Raw genomic sequence first — 22,677 nt, 5'->3', positions numbered from 1 at the left:
AAATGAGGGGGGCGGCCCCCCGCAGAACAGCCTCCTCGGAGGGTGAGATGGGATTTCCTGGTAGAAACAGGGCAGGCATCCTTTTGCTGTCAGGCAGTTTCAGTTGCTCTCAGGGAGGGAGCCATGCCACCCAGGTCGAGCTCCTTTGTGCAGTGGTGGCCAGATTGGGGTGCACGGGATGGGAGGGACGCAGAGGGGACCCACCCCACCAGGCTTGGTTGCTCTCCTGAGTATTTAGGAAAGGGCTCAGTCTCCCCTTCTTCCCCTGGGCCAGGTGCCCTGCAGCCTCCCCTCCCGGGCAGACTGGGCAGGTGACAGCTCTTCTTCCTCCCCTCCCAGTGGGGCAGGGGACTGCGGGGTATCTCGGTGGTCCCAGGGCTGTCCTACTCGGCCTTCGGACCTGCTCCCTCATGTTTCAAGGACGAGCCTGTCTGCTTTTTCTAACATCTTTTATTTCTCCAGCCTGGTACCGGGTGACCACTTGTGCCCCTTTAACCCTGCCGTCAGCGTGACCGTTAGTTGTCCGTCTTTCACGTTTGAACTGTCATGATGAGGCCTGCTCGTACCTGACAAACTAGTCCTGCCACGTGTGTACCTGGAGTCACGTGGCGATGTCACAGTCACACCTGTTACCTCCTTTACTGAAAGATGTGGGCAGGGGCAAGGGTTTTTTTTGCTGTACAGGCATGCCTTGTTTTATTGCGCTTCTTAGATGCTTCATTTTTTACAAATGGAAGGTTTGTGGCAACCCTGCATTGTCAGATGATGGTTAGCACTTTACAGCAGTAAAGCACTATTTTTTTAGACATAATGCTGTTATTGCACACTGTTAGACTATGGTATGGTACAGTACTGTGAACGTAACTTTTTTTATGCACTGGGAAACCAAAAACTTCGTGTGACTCGCTTTATTGTAGCATTCGCTTTATTGCGGTGGTCTGGAACTGAGCCCGCCACGACTCTGAGGCCTGCCTGTGTGTTTGTTGCACTGTCCTACTCCAGACAGAGACACCGAAGGGCTGCATCTCCCGGCGGTGTCAGCCTCTCAGAGAGCACTTCCGTCTCCCGGACCAGACTCTGCGATTCTGTCAGTGGCCAGCACGCGCCCAGGTTTATGTTTGCCTTCGTTTGTGGTGAGGAATTCCTGCCTCTGGACCGCTAGACAAGGGATAGGTTCACCTTAGTGGGTTTTATAGTCTTCTGTGAATGTCTTTCTGGTGCAGAGGAAGCCTGGCTGTCTGTTGATTTTTATTTATTTTTTTATTCTGCATCCTTGCTGGACTGTTTAGTTCTTAATTCACCAGCTCATTCTTTTAGTTTTCCCTGGTAGAAGGTTATACTACTTGACATGAAAAAGGTTGTCTCCTCCCTTTTGATTGTTAGTCCCCTTATATCTTTTTCTTGACTTATTACACTGGCTAGTGTCTTCAGTGCCGTGCTGTGGATTGCCTTGCCCCTAACTTTCCAGAGTACCTCTCCTGCCTCACTCTGAACTGTGACGGTGGGAAGGTCCCTCCTAGTCCTGGATGGCTAAGAATTTTTTTTTTTTAATGTATTTCTTCTTAAAAAAAAAATTTTTTTTTTTAAATTTATTATCTTTGGCTGCTTTGGGTCTTCGTTGCTGTGTGCGGGCTCTCTCTAGTTGTGGCGAGCAGGGGCTACTCTTCGTTGTGGTGCGCGGGCTTCTCACTGTGGTGGTTTCTCTTGTGGAGCATGGGCTCTAGGTGCACAGGCTTCAGTAGTTGCGGCACGCGGGCTCAGTAGTTGTGGCTCACAGGCTCAGTAGCTGTGGCGCACAGGCTTAGTTGCTCCGTAGCATGTAGGATCTTCCTGGACCAGGGCTCGAACCCGTGTCCCTTGCGTTGGCAGCTGGACTCCCAACCACCACACCACCAGGGCAGTCCTAAGAATTTTTTATACAGAATGGTTTGGAATTTAATGTAAATGCTGCACCTGCAGTGCTTGGACGTGTCGTGGCTCGTCTCCGTGGTGATCACATTAGGGGACACCGCCTGTGACTGTGCTTCTCTGGGCCCTTTCACTCCTCCCTGCGGAGGAGCAGAGCGAGAGGCTGCTCTGGCCCAGCTCATCTCTAACCAGCGCAGAGATGGCACCTGGGCAACTCGGGGGCGAGGGGAAGTCTGCTCTGTGACCAGCTCGTTCTGCTTGGCTGCCCAGACCACGGGGCAGCGCGCCAGGACTGTCCTACTGACGCATGGCTAGAGAGGGCGTGTGTTTGAGGATTGCAGTAAAAACGGTTTTTCCCTATGCCCAGCCCACGGGGTGCTGGGGGCCGCTGGCATTCGGAGCTGCCATGGCCTCCTGGGCCCGTGCCGGCGGCTCACTCGTGCCAGGTGGCCTCCAACGTGACATGTGGTCTCGGCACTTCCCGTGGACTCTGCCTTCTTGTTTCCGTCGCTGTCATTATAGCATGTTAAACGGCAAGGGGCCTGTCTGCCCCGGCCTTGTGCAGACACTGTGAAATTAACTTCCTCACCCTCCAACTTGCGTCGGGCTGAACTGACATTTCCAAAGGGCTCCTGGCTGGACCCCTGCTCTTGGCACGCTCTCCTCAGCAGAGAGGAAGGGCGGGGAGCCGAGCCTCGCGCCAGTGGAAGCTGTCAGGCTGGGCGATGGAAGAAGTCCTGAGTGCTCTTGTCACCCGGAGGAGAGTCACACGCATCTTGGGGAACAGATACAGTCCGTATTATAGCGCTTCATACGTGGCTCTGAGCAAAACGGTTCTGCAGGGCCCTGGCAGAGGCCAAGGGGGCCTCTCGGGGATGGGCAGCAGGGTTTGAGAGTCAGGACCCCATCAACTCTCATTACCCTTGCAGCTGGCGGGAGCGTGTGGGAATTACCTCGTTACCGTGGCAACACGCCCTCCTCACAGGGAACTCCGTACACTCTGACGGGTCGTGTAGCCCAGGGTGGCCGGCCAGCCGAGCAACCGGGCCCCGTCGGGGGTGCGATGCCTTCCACTGGAGTGTCCCATTCCTCGTCTTGACAACTTGCCCTGGGACCACAGGTTTTCATGCTGGCCTGAGAGGCAGCGGCCCATCTGACATTGTCTGTCCCTGGCCCGGGAGAGGAAGGGCAGCGGCCAGCCCCACCCACCTTGCCTCCCGAGGTCTCATGTGGCCGTCTCAGGGCAATGGTACACGGGCTCCCTGGACCTCCCGGGGGTCAGCTGGGCACAAGGTACCATGGTGCACACCCCTCACTCAGCACAGCCCTCCCCACTGGGAGGTGGTCCCGGACACCCACTCCCTGGGCCAGAGGGCACTGGGCGGTGGGAGTCCACACCCAGAGGCCCAGGCTCCTGCATAGCCTGAAGCCCCTTGCTGCTTCTGCAGAACCAATGGCCCCGAGCAGGTCCCTGCTCTCCACGATGGCCCATGTTCCTCTTCCTGACACACTCATTTAATTTTTAACTCACAAGGCGTTTACTTATTTATTTTCATTGTTCTTGATAATAATTCTAAGCCATTAGAGGGGAAAATTATATTCAGAAATGCTGTTTCACACTTTATTTGTTTGATGATTTAGAGCAATAGAAAATAGCACATTTGCTGGCTTTTATAGTCTGATAATTATTCACATCCATCAAGCCATTCCAGGGGAATAAACAAAACACCAAGAAAATGACACCATTAATAGCATCCTCCACTGCAGACAGGAAGCCTTTCCCAGGGCAGCGTCTTGGGAGGATGGACTCAGCCTGTCCCCTGCCCAAGGCGAGAGCCTGCCCGCAGAGGATGTGTTTTCCTTTCAACTACCTCTGCTTCTGGGCCCAAGAGCCTCCCTCCTGCTGGACTGAGGCCTCTGCCCAAACAGCACCCACGGCCCCCTGGCTTCCAGAGCTTCGTGACTGGACTCCGGCCTGGCCTCAGCAGGGCCCGCGGGATGCCCACCTCTGGCCAGGGTTGCAACCCTCCAGCGTCCAGCCTCAGTCCGTCCCTGGCCCCCTGTAAGCACGTCCGACCCCTGCCCACGTGTCAGGACGCAGGTCTTGGACGCGATCGCTGGCCGCTCTGGCCCCAGGCCTCCCTCTTGGCCTATGCCAGGTGTGCGGGTTTCCACGTTGCCTTTTTTGGGGTGGCTGTGATTGGAGGGGGTGCATCCACTACTCCAGACATCAAGTGTGAAAGAAGAAACCTGGAAAGGAGAGGCTGGGGGACGCCCACCTGGCAGGGCCAGCCCTCCCATCTCTCCCCAGACCAGGGGGTCACTTCCTTCTGGAACGTGGCCTCTGGACTCTGGTCACCTCCGGAAGCCTTCCCGTCAGCCGGTCGTTTGAACAGTGAAACTGCTGGACTGGGACGGTCTCTTTACCGTTGTGTGGCTTTGCATGCGTCTCGTGTCCTCTGCCGTTACCTCCTGGGCTGTATAGAGGATCTAAGATTGCTTTATTTTCTCGCCGAAGCCCCTGGTATTTGCAGACGACTGCCTTTCTGAAAAAGGCGTCTGGCAAACGATGCCTGAATTCGTCTCTCTCGGCCTCCTCGGCGATTCCACAACATTAAACCCGGAGTTATGGAGCCTGTCCAGTCCTGCCTGCTGCAGCCTCTGCGGGGTCACCTGGAGTGGTTGCCAGGGACACCGAGCTGACAGCGCCGAATTTTCCACGACTTTCTGGTTGAGTGTCATCCAGAAGTGCTTTGTGTAAAACGTTGACCAGAGGAGAGAAAGGGCAGAGGGAGGGGCACACATGATGGGCTGGTAACATACGTGGAGAAGGTCCAGAGGGGCCTGCCTGGCCGGTCTCAGGACCGGGGTTCGTGTGCTGTGGCCGGAGGGACCTGCGTGACCCCGTGTGGGCAGCCCGACCCTCTGCAGACTCCCCCAAGGGGTTTCCCCCATTTCTGACTCTGCCCCCTGAAGCCCCTGGTCTGTTGTCCCTCCCATCCCTCCCTGGATTCTGGGAGTGGCTCTGCCCTTTCCTGTATCCGACACGTCCAGATTCTTCTGCCATGACTTCTGTGCTGGCCTGGAGTGAGTTGACCACCAGGAGGCACCCAGCTGCAGCCCAGTCCCTGGGGAGGAGCATGGTGACGGGGGCCATCTGGGGGTGGGATGTGGTCAGCCCAGGAGGAGGCGGGGGCTGGTGGACCAAGGAGACGGCCACCGTGTAGCAGGACACGTGGGAAACCAGCCTCGTGCTGGCAGTGAGCGGGATGGGGGAGCCACGGGGGCTCTGTGTGGGCTTGGGCAGGGCTGACCGCCGGCTGGGAAACCTCGCACCGGCCCAGTCGTGAGATGGACGTGGACCCGGGCAGGCCGTCTGTCCAAGGAAACATGCAAGCACCCTTTGCCTCCCAGGCGACCCGGGCTGCCACGTACAGAGAGCAGCTGCCTGGGGTCGCAGGCGGGCAAAGCAGATTGATTTTGGCCGTGAGGTTTGACCTTGTGATGGGGACGGAGTTCCCAGGGAGCAAGACAAACTGCCCCCATGTTGGTGACCAGTAAAACCGACTCTGTTTTACGGCCCCAGAACCTGCTCACTAATGGCCAGACAGATGCTTGCCTACTTCGAGAGTTAGCGAGCAGCCCTGCTCAACCCAAAGAGCTGCTTTGCCTTCTTTTATTTCCTCCCAGAGCCAAGCCTGAGAGTCAGGGATGCCCCGACCCAGTGGTGTGACGCCAGGCGGGGCTGTAACAAGGTTAGCGCGCCCCGGCCCCAGGCTGGAGACTATGCAAGGCTCTGCCATGGAGGCCCCTCTGTCTGGGGACTTTTCCTTCAGTGGTGAATGTCGGCCCTGCTGGGAGACTGGCTCACCTGGGCCTCCATTGCTCTGGGCTTGCCTGGGGCCCCGGAGGGGAGGGCCATGGCAGAGAGGGGGCTCTGTGGGCACCTGCCGCCCGAACTCGGGGAGCCGTTACAACTGCACAGATGGAGCCTCTGCCGCCCTCCCTGCCTCCTTTGAATGGACGGCCCACGCTCAGCGCGTGTTTCGTTAAGGACCAGGACCCCAGTTCTGCCCGCCTTCCCCCAAAGTCTGAGGTTTTCAGCTTGCTGAGTCCCTGGGTGTGGGCTGGGGGAGCACAGGGGCCTCTCAGCATCTCCCAGGCTGTCGCCGGGTCATTCCAAACCGTGGGAGGCGCAGCGTGCTCTTGGCCGTCGGGGTCCAGACGTCCCCCATGGCTGCCGGCTTCCCATCCACGAGTCCTTTCTAATCTCTCCAGGGGCTGCTCTTCTGAACACTCAGCCCAGTGTCCTGCAGTTTGTACTTTCCGATAACAGAGGAGCCACGTTCCAATGTTTTAAACTTTTAACATCCACCAGATTCAATTAATCTTATCTTTACAACTCCCAATTACAGGCTGTAATTAAGTGAAAGCAGCATTGTAGACTGGCGATATTGCGTTAATCATCACAGCCTTGGAGCCGTGAGTTCCTTCCTGTCCTCGGGCATCTTCCCAGAAGGGACAGAATGTCTCATTTCCCTGTTTGGTGGGGGGACCTTAATCCCACAGAGGTGCTTTGGATTGGGATTAATTTTTATCATCTTTATGTAAGTGATAAAAGGCCATTTAAAAAAGAGTCACCTCCTCTTTGTCCAGATAATGGGCAATTCTCTGACGACAGCAGAATTAAAGGTGCCACGGCCACCTCCAGGGCCGTGAAGCATGCCCAGAAATTAATTATTTTTATCCTGTTAGATTAGAGACAGCACAATGTTCACCTTATCTCCTACCCTTGCCCCCTTTTATTTTATTAAAAGTAACGATAAACCTTTCAGCTGGAGTGGACTCAGCCAGCTACCGAGCCTGGGCGATCTTCCATGTTCCGTGTCCCTCCCCATTTGGCTTCCTGCCCTGTGGGGGAGGAGGGCGCAGCCGTGGGGAACATCCTCCTGTGGCCTCGTTCTAGAATTCCGGAGATTGCCGCTGTTATTCTGGAGCACGGTCCCCGCGCCCTGCAGCACTGCTGACATCGGGTGGGTCATTCTCTACCAGGGCGCATCCTGGGCACTGTGGGGTGTGGAGCAGCATCCCCCCCGCCCCCTCGATGCCAGGACCACTCCCCCAGTCGTGACAGCTAGAAATGTGTCAGACGTGGCCCAGTGTTCCCAGGGGGCAGGATTGCCGGATCCTGGAGTTTCTCCCAGATGGGACGGGACTCGGATGCTCTAGTAGCTCTACCGTTGGACACTTTACCACCCTCCCTCCTCCTCTGGACAGTGGCCCTACCATGCCTCGCCTTTGCTTGAAAATGGAGGTTTCCTGGACTTCCTTGGAGGTCCAGTGGTTACGACTCTGTGCTTCCACTGCAGGGGGCGAGGGTTCGATCCCTGGTCGGGGAACTAAGATCCCCGCATACCTCGTGGTGTAGCCAAAAAAAAAAGAAACTGGAGGTTTCCGTCTTGCCCAAGTGCCCTCGGGTGGTCTGGGGGTGGCACGTCGGTTGGGTTGGGGCTTCTGGACCCCTGGCCCCTGGCTGTCCCTCCTGGCACCGCCCTCTGCCAGGAAAGCGTTCTGGTATCCCGACACGCTGGCTCGCATCAGCGGGTGACACTCCCGCTTCATCTGTTTGCAGACTTTCACCTTACATCTTTTTTTATTTATGACAGAGCCGCAATCATCTTTCAAACATAAAAACGTGTGAAAATACAACTTATGAAAGTGGGTGACGAGTGAAGTCTTACTCCTTCTTGAAGCTTCTTTCCCCTCGGCTCCTGGGGCTGGGGGGACAGCCCGGGATGCTTTCGTCCTCCTCCTTGGTTCCAATCCAGTGCTCTTTACTTTATGCTTTGCTTTCGAAGCCGCCTAACTGGGAATGTCTCCACTCCTGGCATTCCGAGGGTGTGTCACTGCCCCCCAAGTCCTGGGTCCTGGGCCTCCACCTCACCCCTCTTCCTATCCGTGTGGCATCCCTCGACCCCGACAGCCCCTCCCCTACGCCGACGCAGCCGCCCAGCTCTGCCCTGTGCCGGGCCCGCGTGTCTCCTGGGGCCCTCAGCTGTGCAGTGGCCGCACGCTCTCCCCTCTGACGTGCCTCCCTTCTCTCGTAGGTACGCCATCCCCCCAGAGCATGGCAAGCGCCTGGAGCGTCTGGCAATCGGTAGGTGCCTGGGGCCCACTGGGGCCAGGGTGGGCGGTGGGCTGGCGGCCTCTCCCTCCCCGGCTTCACGCTATTGTCTGGGGGTCGGTGTCCCGGAGGGTGATGTGCTCCAGGCGTCCTGGCTGTGTTCCACTCCTTTCCCTGGCGGTCAGGTCGTGGACCCCCGCTGTGGGTCTGTCACTTCACGAAAGCCACACGGATGCCGTCACTTCAACACTCTCATTTTCTAGCCTCTTGGCCCAGAGTTCGGGACAGGACCGCAGGCTTTGCCAGCTGGGGGCAGCCCGTGCTCCCCTTGCCCCCCAGCACCTGGTGCTGCATCCACCCTTTTCTGTCTTTATGGACTCTTTGCTCAGTCTAGAACACGAGAAGTCCAGTTTGGAGGTCCGCACCTGTTCCGTGCGGCCGCATGGAGACTGCAGGGCCATCTGCTAATCCCGTGCAGGGTCGGGTCACCCAGGCTCCCTCCACCACCTGGATTGAGACCCTCGCTAGGGCCTCTTGGGCTGACAGGATTTGTCGGAGAGGGTCCCGGGCTGCGACTGGGGCTCTGACCACCCGGGTAAAGGCCGGCCCTCAGGGCATGGGATCTTTAGAGACAAGCCAGACACCCAGGCTGGGGGGCGCGGAGGCCTCTGTGTGCCCCGATTGGGGGCCAGGCTGTTCCCCCCATCGCTCTCATCTCGCACCTGTCCTGTCCCCATGGAGACCCGTGTCCTGAGGGTGGACGGCTGTCAGTGCCTGGACAGACGTTCACAGACCCCGCTGGCCCAGCGGGCGGGCCCTCGCTGTGCAGCCAAGAACAGCCCCTCCCTCTCAGGCAGCACCCTGGTGAGGGTGAGAGTCTGCCGCGGAGATGCACGGGGCCTCAGGCCACCCCGACCCCCGTGGCAGCAGTAGGCCGCTGGCACCCCCAGGTGGCCACAGAACCGCCCGAAGCCATGGCCTGGTGTTGGCGAGGCTCCCTGCCAGCCGGCTGCCGGCCTCTGTGGGCGCCTCCCTGCCTGCACTTGACTTGGGGTGGGAACGGCCCATCTTTCTGCCCAGCAGATTCTCACAGCAGGTTGGCGGGGTCGGCAGAGTCCCGGGTGGGAGGGAGGCCGTCAGGTGAGTTGAGCAGGTGCCCCCGGGCCCAGTTCCTCTGCAGAGGCCATTGTCATGTTGCCTTTTATGTTGGAAACTTGGACCTTGACCTCATGGACAGGGCTGGAGCCGCTCTCAGGAACATGCTTCTCCCGGGAGAAATTCCAGTGCAGGCGGGCATGGCAAAGGCTGATTTAACTTACTTACTGAGCTCGAAAATAAAACCCAATTAATTTTGTTCCCATTATGTATTTTAAAATGCAAATTTAAAATGTCTTTTCCTATTGTATTAGCTTCCTGTTGATGTAACAAGTTACCACAAACTCAGTGGCTTAAAACAACACACATCCCCTCAGTTTTGCTGTGAACCTTAAACTACTCAAAAAAACCTCATTAAAAAACCCCACAGATTTATTTTCTTACACTTCTGGAGGTCAGAAGTCCACAGTGAGCCTCTAGGGGCTAAAAGTCAAGGCATCCGCAGGGCTGGCTCCTTCAGGAAGCCCCGGAGGAGAACCCGATTCCTGGCTTCTATGGCTTTTGGAGGAGCTGCATCCTGGGCGTGGGGCCGCGTCGCTCTCATTTCTGTCTCCCTGGTCTGTGGCCGAGTGTCCCTCTGACCCCCTCTTATAAGGACCCTCCGGATGACACCAGCCCCCTGGGTGGTCCAGGCCCATCCCCATCTCAGGGGCCTGAACTTTATCCCGTCTGCAGAGTTCCTCTTACCACTGAGGGGACCTTCCACAGGTTGCGGGGATCAGGACATGGACGTCTTGGGGGCCACTGTTCAGCCCCCCCACACCTGCAGAGCCACGGGGATCAGTGCGGGCGCTCTCTGGGGACCACGTCGGTGACACCCCCGGGCCTTGCCTGCAGCTTCTCTGTTCTTCCTGTTCAGAGGGGGTTGCACTTAGCCATGCCCGGCTGTTCTCCCTCAGTATGCCTTTTCTACTAGAAAAGTTTTGGGTGATTGGAGCGCCAACTAGAGAAGCAAGAGAAGCCAGATGCAGGATCCTCTGGGGCCCCCCGCCGAGCCCAGACAGTGCCACAGCCGCTCTCCCTGGAGCTCGCCCTGTGCTCCGTTCCCGCAGCCGGAGCTGCTGCCGGGTCCTTTCTGATGCCCCGACCTGGATGCTGGCTCGCTTCCTGGGCATCTGAGGGAGGCTCAGTGGCCGGGGCTGGGAGAGGAAGAGTTGGCTAGCAGGGAGGCCGCCCCGTCCTTGCTTCTTGAAAAATCCAGACTCATTAAGTCAAGCAGCTCCTGGAATTCAGGAAAGGGGCTGTCAGCTCTGGAGGAGGGGCGGGAGCCTCCTGCTTCCTCTGCAGCCCCTCACTCAGGACTGCTCTCCCCTCCTCGGAGGAAGGATGGGGGAGGCTCCAGGGCAAGTGACTCACTGCCCTCCTAGGCGTCTCTTCCAAACTTTTTGGGGGTGTGCATCAGGGGCTCCATTACTGAGATGGGTGGAATGGGTTTGCGATTAATATGGAAAATGAATAGCCGTGCTCCGAATGGGCTCGCTGGGAGAGTTGTGCAGCCCACGGGGAGAGCATTAATGTGTTGGCGCGTTATTGGTGCTAATCACTTAAAATGTGCTTCTTTATTAGAGCTTTAATGAGAGCCACTTAAACTGTGCATTAAAAAGAGGAACTGCAGAGAGGCCGGCGGGCCGGGCGGCAGGCAGCCGTAACTCTAATTGAAATGCTTCTAGTGCAGAGCAGAGTTGCTGGATTCAGTCAGCCCTGGCACCTTCCAGAGCCTTGCCATTGTGTCCTTGCGGTTAGGAGCCTCTTGCAGCCTTGGCGTGTGGGTGGGGCCACGCGGGTGCGCACGTGCATACACACACACACGTGCCCTCTTTAACCAGCAGCCCGTCGAGGGTGCGCGCTGGCCTGGAGGCTGGGCCCGGTCTGGATCGGCTTCCAGAAGGGCCCTGGGGCTGCCTGCGTCTGGGGATCAGTCCCAGAGGGAGGTGGCCGCTCGGGAGCGCGTGCTGGTGCCGCTGTGGTGGGGACTCATCCCACACCTCGAGGAGCCATGTGGCAGCCCTCCTGTGCCCACTCTCTGTGCGGGTTTGAGCTGAGGCGCCTGGCCACCATGGGCAGAACCTGGGACAGGCCTTTTCTTAACCACGAGACACACGTGTCATTGACTTGAGTTGCAGCCAACAGGCGATGTGGGAACGTCCCTGAACTGCGTTAGTGAAGCACGGTTTCTGGGTAGGTAGAGCTGATGGTGGGCTTTCCGTAGGCTCGCGGAGGCTATCCCTGTTGTAAATTAGTGACGTGGCGCATCGTGGGGCAGAGAGCATAGGGGCTGTGAGCACAGACAGAGGGTTAGGGGCTGTGGGCACGGCCTGCGTTGGCCCCATGTGTCTGGGGCCAAGGGTGGGCAGGTTGTCTCCCGGGCCTCCGTGTCCTCACCTGCCTGGTGGCGGTGGGACCACGTGGGTGGAGAGCCTGCGCCACTCAGGCGGCCCCCCTCTTTGTTGCGGACTCCTCAGTGTTGGGGGGTGGTGGGGGACCCCACTCACCGTGGTCACCGTGTGTCTGGTCAAGAGCAGCAGCTCCCCTGTCTTGTGTCCGGGCTGCGCTCTCACGTGGCCGAGTGACTGTGTGGAAGCAACGCAGTGGCTTTTGTCTGAGGGGAGCTCGGGGTGGGCAGCGGTCTCTGGGCAGCCGCACCCTGTCTGCGACCGCGGGTGTGTGCTGTGGGTGCGCCCCTCGTCACCCAGGACCCCGTCCCGCAGTCCCCTGTGTGTTTCATTCCCTCGGGGCCTCAGAGGAAAGGGCTGCCCGGAGAGAGGTGTCCCGGCTGCCCCGCCGCCCCGTCCCACGGGGCAGGCCCCGCCCCGTCCCGCCAGGCTGATGCTGGTCTTCTCTGCTCTAGGCTTCTTCCCCGGGAGCTCCCAGGGCTGCGATGCTTTCCTTCGGCACAAGATGACCCTCATCTCGCCCATCATCCTCAAGAAGTATGGGATCCCATTCAGCCGGGTACGTAGGGGCTGAGCACAGCCCACCTGCTCGTGGAGGGGCTTCTGGGGCCCGTGCCCTGGTGACCACGAGTGCCCCAGGAAACTGGCGTCTTAACCCTGGAGAAGGTTCTAGGACGATGGCAAGCCAGGGCAGGGCCATCAGCCTCCAGCTCTTCCAGGGTGGGGAGTGAGGATGGAAGAGGGGCCGTCAGGAGGGGACTTGACTTTCCTTCCCGCCCAGACCCGAATGTCGGCAGGTCCTGCGGGCCGGGCTGGGGAGTGGACGGTCGGGGCAGCGCATGCTGACCTGGCAGGAAGCGCTGAGGAGCCGGTGCTCCCCGTGGGAGTCCCTTCCCGCCCACCCGTGCCCGGGCAGACGCTTTTGAAAGAGCAAATACCTGTTTAGAAATGAAACGCCTGGCTCCCTCGCAGCGTGAAGGCTGTGAACTCATGCAGTTTCCTGCTCCAGAGGCTGCTCCACTGGTCCGTGTGGGGCTGTGAGGGGTGAGGCCACGCTGGGAGCCGGGTTGGCAGGGACCCCACTGCCTGCGGAGGGCGGGCGGGTGGGGGCTGAGCACCGGGGCCAGGCCGCCTCTGCCCCGGAAGTGGGCCCAGCTGTCGTCATTCCAGGCCAGTCCTTCCCCGCAGACAGCCCTCCTGGACGGGGGAGTCTGCGCCCCGGTCCCTGCGTGGGTCCAGGCGAGAGGCCTGTGCCCGGAACTTACCGGACAGGCGTGTGGGCCGTGGCACCGAGGGCAGGGGGCAGAGGGGACTGTCCGGGAACCCGGCTTCTGCAGGTTTCCCCGAAGAGCGCTTCGTCAGGCGCAGGAGCGAGTTCTGGGGGCGGACCTTCGTGCCTCTCTCTGGCCAAGGGTGTCAGCAGGTCAGAAATTGTTCTGACGTTTCAGTCAAACCGCCTGCAGCATCAGCACACAGATCGGGGATTCGCCTTTCTATCGGGGCCGCAGCTGCTGCTCATGCTTATTAGGTAGCGGGATATTTCACTCTGAGAAACGCAGCTTTCCATGCTTCCCTCTTCCCACCCACCCCACCCGCCCCCGTCTTCTGGTTGGAACATCATTCTTTGCCAGGAACCTCACAGACAGATCACGGCATTGCTCACGGAAGTGAGAGGTACTTGCTCTCGCATCCCTTTGTCGCGGACGTTCTCCAGAGTGGTGCTTCCTGGAGAGGGATGCTGGTCGCAGGAGTCAGCTGGCGGGCACCCTCGTTCTCCCGGGTCAGTGCCAGTGTGGCCCTGCAGCTTGTATACGAAATGCCTGAGCGTGACCCAAGGCGGCGGCGGCCTCCTGGCCCAGAGGGGCTGCTGGTGACTGGAGAGAGGCCGGGCTCCGCAGCCACCGCGGCTGCCCACGGGGCCCGGACAGAGCTTCGTCCCAAGGCCCTTGTCCAGCAGCAGGGAGCCCTCCGTGGGCCGCCGGCTCACTCAGGACCAGGCTCCGGGCCCTGCAGCGTCAGGCTCCATGTGGAGCCGCTCATCTGAATTCCTGGCGGCCTTCAGAGTGACGCCCCGCACTCCACTTATAAATCTTTGTAATGGTATTTACTTCTAGAAGAAAAAGCAGATCGATAGCAGAGCTTTTTAATAATTAAAAGTGTGTATTTCTGTGATCTGCCACGGACTTCCTCATTTATTCTTGGAGAGCTCGCACAAGCAGCCGACCGCCGGGCTTCCTCTGTGACTGGCGTCTGGGGCTGGCGCTCCCTCCACTACTGATTGCTTTGCGTCACGGCCTATCCGTCATCCCAAGCGCCCTCTAATTTATTGTTGGGATAATGTTGACGGTGGTGACACGGAGGACAGACACCGTGGGTTTGAAATGGAGCCACCAGGATGTAGATTTTCTGACAGGGACATAATCTTCTTGTTGCTCTAAGTGAGCACGTCTCCTGTTCTGGGGCTTGATTTATGGGCCGGATCGGGCGGGGGACCAGGCCCTCAGTGTGCCTCTCCCCATGGGGGCTCCAGCTCGGTGATGGGGACCCTGCTGCGTCCCTGAGCTCAAGCAGGCCAGTGCACGCACGGAGGCGTTCTGGAAAGCGAGATAGCACTTTACAGAATCAGCTCAAGTAGGATAAGAACATCAGTAATTGCATTTAAAAGCGCATCCCCAAACCTGAATTTTACTTATCTCATTTGACGAGGCTCCGAGTCCTGCAGCAGAAGCTGGCCCAGGGGACCCTTCCTGAGAACGAGGATGCTGGCCGCTGGGCCCTGGGGACACTACGTGTCCCCTCCTCCCCCATCTTCTGCTGTCGCTCCATCCCCGCATGCGGCTGTCACTTGGACAGGAATTTAAAAATATTACTTAATGCACGCTGACTTCCCTTGATGGGTACAATTCATTATTTGCAAAGAAAGATATCTCCGTGTTCTTAAGGACTGGCTTTTCTCCAAGCTACGTCAGTTTTGATTGATTTCTGACTCCGTGGTTGGCTTCTGGAAGTCTCCCCACCTCCACCTCACCCCACCCCCGGTCGCCACCTCCCGCCACCCACCCTCCCCTGCCAGGGTTTAACTCCTCGTTGGTTACTTAGATGAATCCAGCGATTTCTGCTCCTCTCTCTGGGGTTATTAGCAGGCCCCGAAAACTACGACAGAGTGGTGAAGAGCCTCTAAGTGGGGCAGAAGGCTTGAGCAGACACACTTTGCAGAAGGAGGCGTGCGCAGGCGCCGGCAGGATGCAGTGGGCGGCATCCACAGACCTCAGGGAGGGGGCCGGAGCATCACACCCACCCCACAGGGCCACTGCGTGCGAATACCCCATACCCCATATGCCGCCGAGGGGGCGGGGGAACTCGCCCTTCCCACCACGTGGGTGCAAAACGGGCGGCCACTGCGAAGAGCCGCTGGGCAGTTTCCTGGGGCCCCACGGTGCCCCCTCCGGAGTCTGTTTACTCCGGAGAAGTGCAAGCAACCACCGGGAGAAGATGAATCCACAGGTGCCCCCAGCTCTGCTCACAGAGCCTCAGACCAGGAACAGCCACAGGCCTGTGAGCAGGAGGCTAGATGAACAAACAGCAACACATCCTCACAGCAGGAGACCCCTTTAGGAACGAAGAGGAGCAGACGACCCATGTGCCCGGCGGGACGGATAAACCCCGAGGATGTGCCGAGCGGAAGAGGCCAGACGCAGAGCATGGGCAGCGCGGTCCGTGTCTGTGAAACCCTAGAGAGAAACATCGCCGAGGGGCGGGGGGGCGGGTGCATTTGGGCCCCGTTCTCAGAACTCCAGACAACCTGATATGCACCACGTGCTCAGCCTAGGAGAAGACTGGCCCTCCTGACCCCAGAGGGTCACTCCCACGTCACAGCCTCTAGTCCAGCAGCCCCGCCTCCCGTCCCGGGACACAGCGAGTGGGGGTGGCGGCCGCTGCTCTTTGTCACCCGTCTGCCGGACACTGGTCTGTTGGAGCGCTTGCTGATGGCCGGGGGTAGTCAGTGCAGAGTGGGGAGGGGCCCGGCGAGGAGGCTGCAGCCTCCTTCTCCAGGCCTCGGGCTGGCACCTCTGGAAGCCTCTGTCTGGCATCACTGTGGGTCCCCCACCCCGGTCCCTCACGCCCAACTTCTTGGTTTGGGGTCTCTGTCGCAGAGGCTGGACCAGAGTCTGGCCGTCCAGACCATTTTGAATAGGCCTGGAAACGCGCTCGTCCTGCAGTGTCGTGACCTTGACACGTGTCCTCCCGGCCCGCTGACGTGTCACTTCAGTCTCTTTGCCCTCACTTGGAAGGACTCATGTCTTGGGATGTAGTGGACAGATTCTCTGCTCACAGTGGCGGGGCCACTTAGGACAGCTTCTGGGGACGTTTTGGGGGTGGGCCTGCTCCTTCCTCGCACGAGGGCTGGGCGCCGTGCTACCGGCTCGAACCCGCCCTGGGCTCCAAGGGCTCCGAGCTCCGCCAGTGCCGACCGGCCCTCCTCGCCAGCCCCGGCGCCGTGTGAACACCTCACAGTGGATGGACGCTTGCCAGGCCACCTACCCCCAAAGCAGGAGACGCCCCCCCCACCCCGCCACCAAATGAGAAGTACCTAGAATCCTAGCATTGCTGCTCACCCGTCTGGAGAGTGCAGACTGTCCCCTCGGGGCCCAGTGGGGTCTCAGTGAGGGGCGGGGCTGGGAGCCTGTTGCCGCCCTGGCCACTCGCCTCACCTACTTCCCAAGCCTTGCGAGCACCAGGCCACAGCCTGTCACTTGGCTCCTAAAGTCAGGCTCCCTGGCACTTGTTGGGACGTCCTCGAGCCCACGTCCCCCTGCTGTGCTCCTCGGTGGCTTCTTGTGGCTTTGCCATCAGCCCGTGATGCCCTGTGTCAGGCCTCGCCCCTCACCTGTTGGCCTCTTGCCCCTCAGATCACGCAGGAGGCTGGGGAGTTCATGATCACGTTCCCCTACGGCTACCACGCCGGATTCAACCACGGATTCAACTGCGCGGAATCTACCAACTTTGCCACCCTGCGGTGGATTGATTACGGCAAGGTGGCCACCCAGGTGAGTGCCCGCAGACCCTGGGGAAGGGTCTAAAGGGGGCCGGCCCCCACCTGCTCACCCAGCCCAGGGCCTGGATGGCAGCCGTTTATATTCGACCGGAGGCTGGGATTCTCCATAAGGGTCTGTTTCTGGATCCTCAGCAAACTTGTCCCCAGAATGTTCCTCACCTGGAGGCAGGGGAAGGGAGTCTGGGCAGGCCTGGGGTCGGGTCTCCCCTCCTCCTGGCAGACCCCAGGTGTGTTCCCCCTCGTCTGGGGATCAGGGAAGATTTGTTCCTTGTTAGTTGACCCCTTGGAGGCCACCTGGCCGGGCATGGGGTCTGCTTGGGCCCCAGCGCCTTTGCCCCCCTCCAGCTTCCCCATCTGGGCTTTTCTGCTGCAGGGTGCAAGAAAGACAGGGGGAGAGAGAGAGGGCGCAGAACCCTCGCAGAGCAGACCCTGCGCTCGAGCCTGAGGGCTTCCTGTTGCCTTGCTATCCACATTGAGAGGTCACTGAAAGGCCGGAAGACTCCTTTGATTTTCCTCAGTAATTTGCCGTTCTGGTCCCAGAGGGCCGATTATTGGCCAATAGATTTGACATCTGAGCCAAGCGCTCGTTCTCAAATTCCTTTTCTCCTGCACTCACCTGTCTGTGGTTTTGACGGGCAGCTTTGGGGGCACGAGGCCCCGTAGTGGCGAGTCCAGGGAGCGGCTGAGCACTGGGCAGGGCCCTGGGAGGGAGAAGCTGCTGGGAGGGCTGTGGGGCAGGCAGCAGGCCCAGCCCTTCCTTGGCTGCCGGGACCAGGGGCCTTCTATCCAAGACTGGTACCACGCATGCCGCGGAGGAAGCCGGCGAGCTCTGCCCAGGTCTGAGCTGGGCTCAGACCAAGCGGCCCCGGCTCTCAGGTTTCAGTCCCTTTAACCTTCTCTCCACTGCAAAAGGGGGCCCAGCTCTTCACAAGCATCCACTGTGGTACTTGGGTCATGGGACAGGAGAGGCCTCTCCTGCTGAGCTTCCTACCAGCTTCCCAAGCCAGAGCCTTGGGGTTCCTCCGCGGAATTTCTCAGCCGTTATGATTTAGGACCCAGGGTTGGGACAGATGGTGGGTTTCTCCCAGGCCCGGAAGTGGGAGCAGTGTGGACCCGGAGGACTTGGAGCCCGGATCCTGATTCCTTCAGTGTTTCACAGATCTTGGACCTTTGCAAAAGAGGGTCTAGGCCGTGACGATCGGGCGTCACAGCCTGGAGACGTGGCCTGATGGAGTGGAGGGGAGCCGGTGGTGTGCAACACCCCGAGTCCACGGCAGGGCACGTGGCAAAGAGCAGGAAACCCCGCACCAGGGGTGTTCAGGGGGGTTACAGACTGATGCTTTTGAACAGGTGGGGTTAAACAAGATCCATCCTTAAAGCAAATGTCACCTGCTTCTTTCCACGTTTGAATGGGGTGAAAAATTAAGCTTCACAGGTGGCTTTGCGTCACGTCTCCACTGGGCAGCGCGGTCTAGACGGGCTGGCTCGTCTCTGTCTTTCTAATGATCTGTTTCTCTTAACTTCGCTGTGTCAGTGCAGTTGAGAAAAGGAAATGGGTTTTGTAGCCAGGAAGACTGGAGAGGCGCCCCGGGATTTAAAGTGCTGGGCTTTTTATACTTAATTCAGGAAACTGTGGGGGGATTGTCTTTGGCAGAGCCTCTGGCTTCGCTGCAAGAGGAGAGACGGGGGTGTCAGGATTGTCCCTTTAGATCCACAGGGGTATGTTTGCAGGGAGTTTTGTGCGATTGAGTTATCAGCCTGGCCCCGGGGCTGGTCCCGGAGGCGCTGCTGGAGCCGACCCTGCTGCGGGGCCAGCGGGGATTGCCCGGATATTAAAAGCAATTTTGGGTTCAGCCATGTGTTCACAAACAAGTGGCACTTGGGAAGCGCAGCCTTAGATGGGGCTCCACCCTCATATCGCCAGGCGGCGGAGCGTGAAATTACTGAACAAGTGACAAGCGTTGCTCTGAGCTGGCCCGGGTTCTGGGGTGCCCGGCGGCTTCTGCCAGGAGTGGCCATTGGCCACGGGGCACCCGTCCGTTGCCACCTGATGTCAGCCTCCAGGCCTTTAGGTGGTGGAACGGGACAGCAGGTTCAGACCTCCAAGCTCCGCTGCCCCCGTAACGAGTCTGGGCTGGAGAGGTCGCCAGGCGCCTGGCCTCGCAGGGGACAAGCTGAGGGCATTGGCGGCAGGGGACTGTTCGTTTCCCGGGGTGCTGGGCCTGTGGACTTAATGGAGGGGGGTGGGGTGGGGCACGGGGGGACCAGGGCCCCTTCCCGCTGAGCAGGGGCCTCTCCCTGCAGCCTGAGTGCCCCGTCCCGTCTGCATCCCCTTCCAGCACATTCCTCGGAATGCAGCCAAGGGAGAGAACGTCCACTTCCCAGATTCTAGACTTCTGTACTTGTTGGTTCGTTACCTCTTCAGGCACCCAGCGAGCCCCTCACTCCCCGCACCGTCCGTTTCTGTCATTCTCCCTCTGCTGACGCATTAAAGGCTAAGCTCTCACGCTCGCCAGCCTGTGTGAATTTCAGGTGTTCCTGTGCTTTCTTCTAGAGCAGGGTCGGCAAACGGGGGCTCACAGGCCAAACCTGGCAGGTCGACTATTTTTGTATGGTCTGCAAAAAGAATGATATTTAGATTTTTAAAGAGCTGGGGGAGAAAAAAATCAAAGGAAGAGTGTGTGACAATTGAAAACTAGATGAAACTCACATTTCACGTTGATAAGTAGTTTTATTGGCACAGATGCGCCCATTCATTCACGTGCCCTGCAGGGCTGCTTGCCTGCAGCGGTGGAATTGAGTGGTCGTAACAGGACCGTCTGGCCTGCAAAGTGGAAAATATTTGCCGTTTGGTCCTTACTAGGAAGTTTGCAGTCCCTGGTCTAGAGAATCGAGGGTGCAGGCGCTCTGGCTCCAGCCCGTCAGGGCTGAAGTTCACCTCCTTTGCTCTTTTCTTTGCAGCCCACAGAGTCTCCGGCATCAGAGGGGCTGTTCCCTCCAGCAGGTTGGCTCCCAGCCACTGTCTCTGGAGGTTCCGGAGGATCCAGTGAGGGCGCTGGTGGCTTTGGTGCCCGGCAGGCCAGGCCAAGTGCCGATGTGCCACTGCCGGCCCCCTGCAGAGCCCACCCGACTTCCCCGCTGCGGGCAGGGTGCCCAGTCCTCGGGCTCAGGTCTGCCCTGCAGGCCACAGGGGTGCCCAGCATCCTCCTGGCTCTAAAACTCTGGAGAAAATAGGCTTGTGGCCTCTTGCCAGAGCCCCTTGGAAGGAGCACCTCTGGTCCCCGTCTACCTGACAGAGGCTGCAGAGGGCTGCCGTCTCCCACCCTCTCCGCTGAGCACAGCACGCTCGTCCCACTTGCAGTCTGCACTCTGTGTTCACTGTCAAGTTGAGGTAGAGTTTCTTCTCCAGGATGGTCTTCCTTCCCCATCGCTGATGCTAACCCTCATCAGCCCTCTGTGCATGGGAGGAAAGCCTCGTGGCCACCTGCTCCCTGCCTGACGCGCCCTGCAGTGGGGGGCGCCCGCCGTGTCCCCACCCCGGCGCCAGGGGGAATGGCCCTGCCTTCCTTGTGGCCAGCGACCATCCCCGCCTACAAAGGGGGTGAAATGGATAAGGATCCAGCAGAGCTCTGGGTGCAAATGGCCCTGGTCCCTCGGACTCTGGCCCACCCTCACTCCCACCCGCTGTGGCGCTGTGACACTTGGGGCCAGGTCACCCTCTGGGGGGCCGTCCCGGGCGCTGTGGGGTGTGGAGCAGCCTCCCCGGCCCCGCCCCCTCGATGCCACGAGCCCCCAGTGTGACAGCCACAGACATCCCCAGGCATTGCCGTGTGTCTCCTGGGGACAGGATCAGCCCTAGCTGAGGGCCCTGGCTGACCTTTCTCTCTTCGGCGCAGAGGGTGGTTGGTTAGTATGGCTGTGCTTTTTGGACTCTGGTAGTGAGGCTTCGTCAGCTCACTTTAGTTCCTCTCCCCCGGGCATGTGTGCGAGCCCTTGCATCTGCCCGCCACCTTTTCCTACTGAAAGGCAGTTTTCGTGGCCGTGGTCCACAGCCTTGGGTTTTGGAGTCCCTTAAGCACGACAGATGCTAGCTGTTGCCAGGGCCACAAACCCGCACTTAACAGGGAGCGAGGGATGGACCTCTGGGCTGTGGGTACGTTATCTCCACGTGCCTCTCTTCTCTGGGGCAGGGGTTGGGGGGCTGGGCCGACAGCAGGGTTGTGGGAACCGGGACTCTGCAGGGCGTCGATGTATCTGCTCTGTAGGAACCGGTCCTCTTTCAGGAACTAGTTGTTGGAGAGGTGACTGCCCCCGAGGAATCTGAAGTTCTCTACCAAGCCCGTGGGCAGAGAGGCCCCCGATCCTGGGGTCGTTCGGGGTATGAGGGAGCTGGGCCCCTGCCCCCATGGGTAGGAGGGGCGCCGTGTCCCAAGTGGACCCTGAGCGTCCTCGGGGCTGGGCGGCATCCACACTCACACCCAAACCAGCGCCCAACAGCTCCTGCGAAAGCGCACCCTGATGACAGGGCTGCCCGTTTCTTCCTCCTGGACTCCCGCCGAGGGTTCTGGACCACTTGGCCCTAGCCCCATGGCACGTGGATGAACCCCTTGCTTCCTGGGCTTCTGGACACATGGCAGAGCTGGTAGTGGAGCCGGGGCTGGGCCTCCATGTGGAGTGGGGGTCGGTGGAAGGAATTAGAACCCAAGCCCGTGGGGCCGGGGCAGGCAGAGACCGCCCGAGTCCGTGGGGGGAGGGTGAGGGGCGAGGCTGCAGGGCTGCTCTGGGCCCCAGAGGAGGAGGCGGTAGCTATAGGGACAGGATGGCAGATGGAGGCTTTTACAGACTCTAGGAGGGGGCGGGGACTTCCTGCTGGCTTCATCCTCCAGTTTGGGAGATGTGGGAAGAAGAACACACACGACTTGGCCTTCCATTCCCACCCCTTTGGTCCGGAACGGTGCTGCCCCGTGGATGGACCTCAAACACATGATGCTCAGTGAGAGAAGCCGACACAAAAGGCCACATAGTGAGTGATTCCATCGACAGGACTTGTCCACAACAGGCAGATCCACAGAGACAGTGGGTTAGTGGTTGCCAGGCGCTGGGGAGGACTGCTAAGTGGTACAGGGTTTCTTTTTGGGGTGATGAAAAGGTTCGAAAATTGATTGTGGCAATGGATGCACAGCTCTGTGAGTGGAGGTGGATTGTAGGGCATGCGAATTATAGCTCAGTGAAGCTGTTAAAGAAATCCTACTGCCTGGATTACCAGGTTATCAGCGCACAGGGTGTGGGGGGGGGGGTCCACGGGGTCCACGGGGGATGCCGTGCTCACCAAGCAGACCTCCCTTCCTTGGTCCACAAACACTAGGGAGCCTGTGAAGCAGGAGACAGCATTGGGAAAGGGGTTTTGGAACCGGGAGGCCCCTTTATGGGCCACTGGGGGGACCCGTGGGGGCAGCTCCCAGAGGGTGTCTGCCGTCAGTGGGACACGTGCGTCTCTCTCTGCCGGTCCTCAGGCCTTCCTCATACGGGGACAGTCATTGATTGCATCGTTGATTTTCACAGTGGAAAATTTATACCCATGGCTGGGGGTCTGGGTGAACCATGTAATATTACGCAGCCACAAAAATGGTTTCACTATTTATTGGTGTGCAAAGATGGGCATGGCATTTTGGGTGGAAAAACTAGGTTTTCGATCATGAATGTATAATCCCATTGTGTGTGTGTGTGGTGGGGGATTTGCCCAAAATGTTGGTCAATATTAGGTCTGTGGGGTGGAATTTGGGACACCTTAAAAACAAGGACTCTACAGGGCCTGAGATCAGAGCCGGCAGTGGGCAAGTCCCCGACCGGCCATGTGCATCCTCACGCCTGCCTCTGGTCACATGCTGCTGCTTTTGTTGTGAGCGGTCCCTTCCCTCTACCCCCGCTCCCTGGGCTCCCCCCACCCCGCTCTGTCTCTCCAGCTTTACTGATGGCTCTTGCCTGCATCAAGCTCTGACTCTGGGCCTCGTGACCTTGCAAGGACCAGAGGGAGGTTAAGA

General features: G+C 59.2%; 1 protein-coding gene across 17 annotated transcripts in view; it reads left to right on the top strand.

The window, feature by feature from the left end:
- KDM4B (lysine demethylase 4B) overlaps window positions 1–22,677 on the top strand; it is a 134,062-nt gene that overhangs the window by 68,514 nt on the left and 42,871 nt on the right. For 6 of the 17 annotated variants that reach the window (XR_009539807.1, XM_060145491.1, XM_060145475.1 and 3 more), the window contains 3 exons: window positions 8,016–8,065; window positions 12,036–12,139; window positions 16,491–16,628. Coding sequence is in view for 15 of the 17 variants with exons in the window: in XM_060145491.1 (XP_060001474.1) it covers window positions 8,016–8,065; window positions 12,036–12,139; window positions 16,491–16,628 (292 nt within the window). In the remaining 2 variants the exon portion in view is untranslated. Of the gene's footprint in view, window positions 1–8,015; window positions 8,066–12,035; window positions 12,140–12,526; window positions 12,625–13,211; window positions 13,756–16,490; window positions 16,629–22,677 lie in introns of those variants that run through there. The other 11 variants (XR_009539806.1, XM_060145484.1, XM_060145482.1 and 8 more) reach the window with 10 other exon arrangements.

Source organism: Lagenorhynchus albirostris, chromosome 3 (genome assembly GCF_949774975.1).
Source record: "Lagenorhynchus albirostris chromosome 3, mLagAlb1.1, whole genome shotgun sequence".
In the NCBI taxonomy this organism is placed as follows: Eukaryota; Metazoa; Chordata; class Mammalia; order Artiodactyla; family Delphinidae; genus Lagenorhynchus; species Lagenorhynchus albirostris.
The sequence above is the reverse complement of the archived record's forward strand: the minus strand, read 5'-3'. Positions and strand labels throughout refer to the sequence as shown.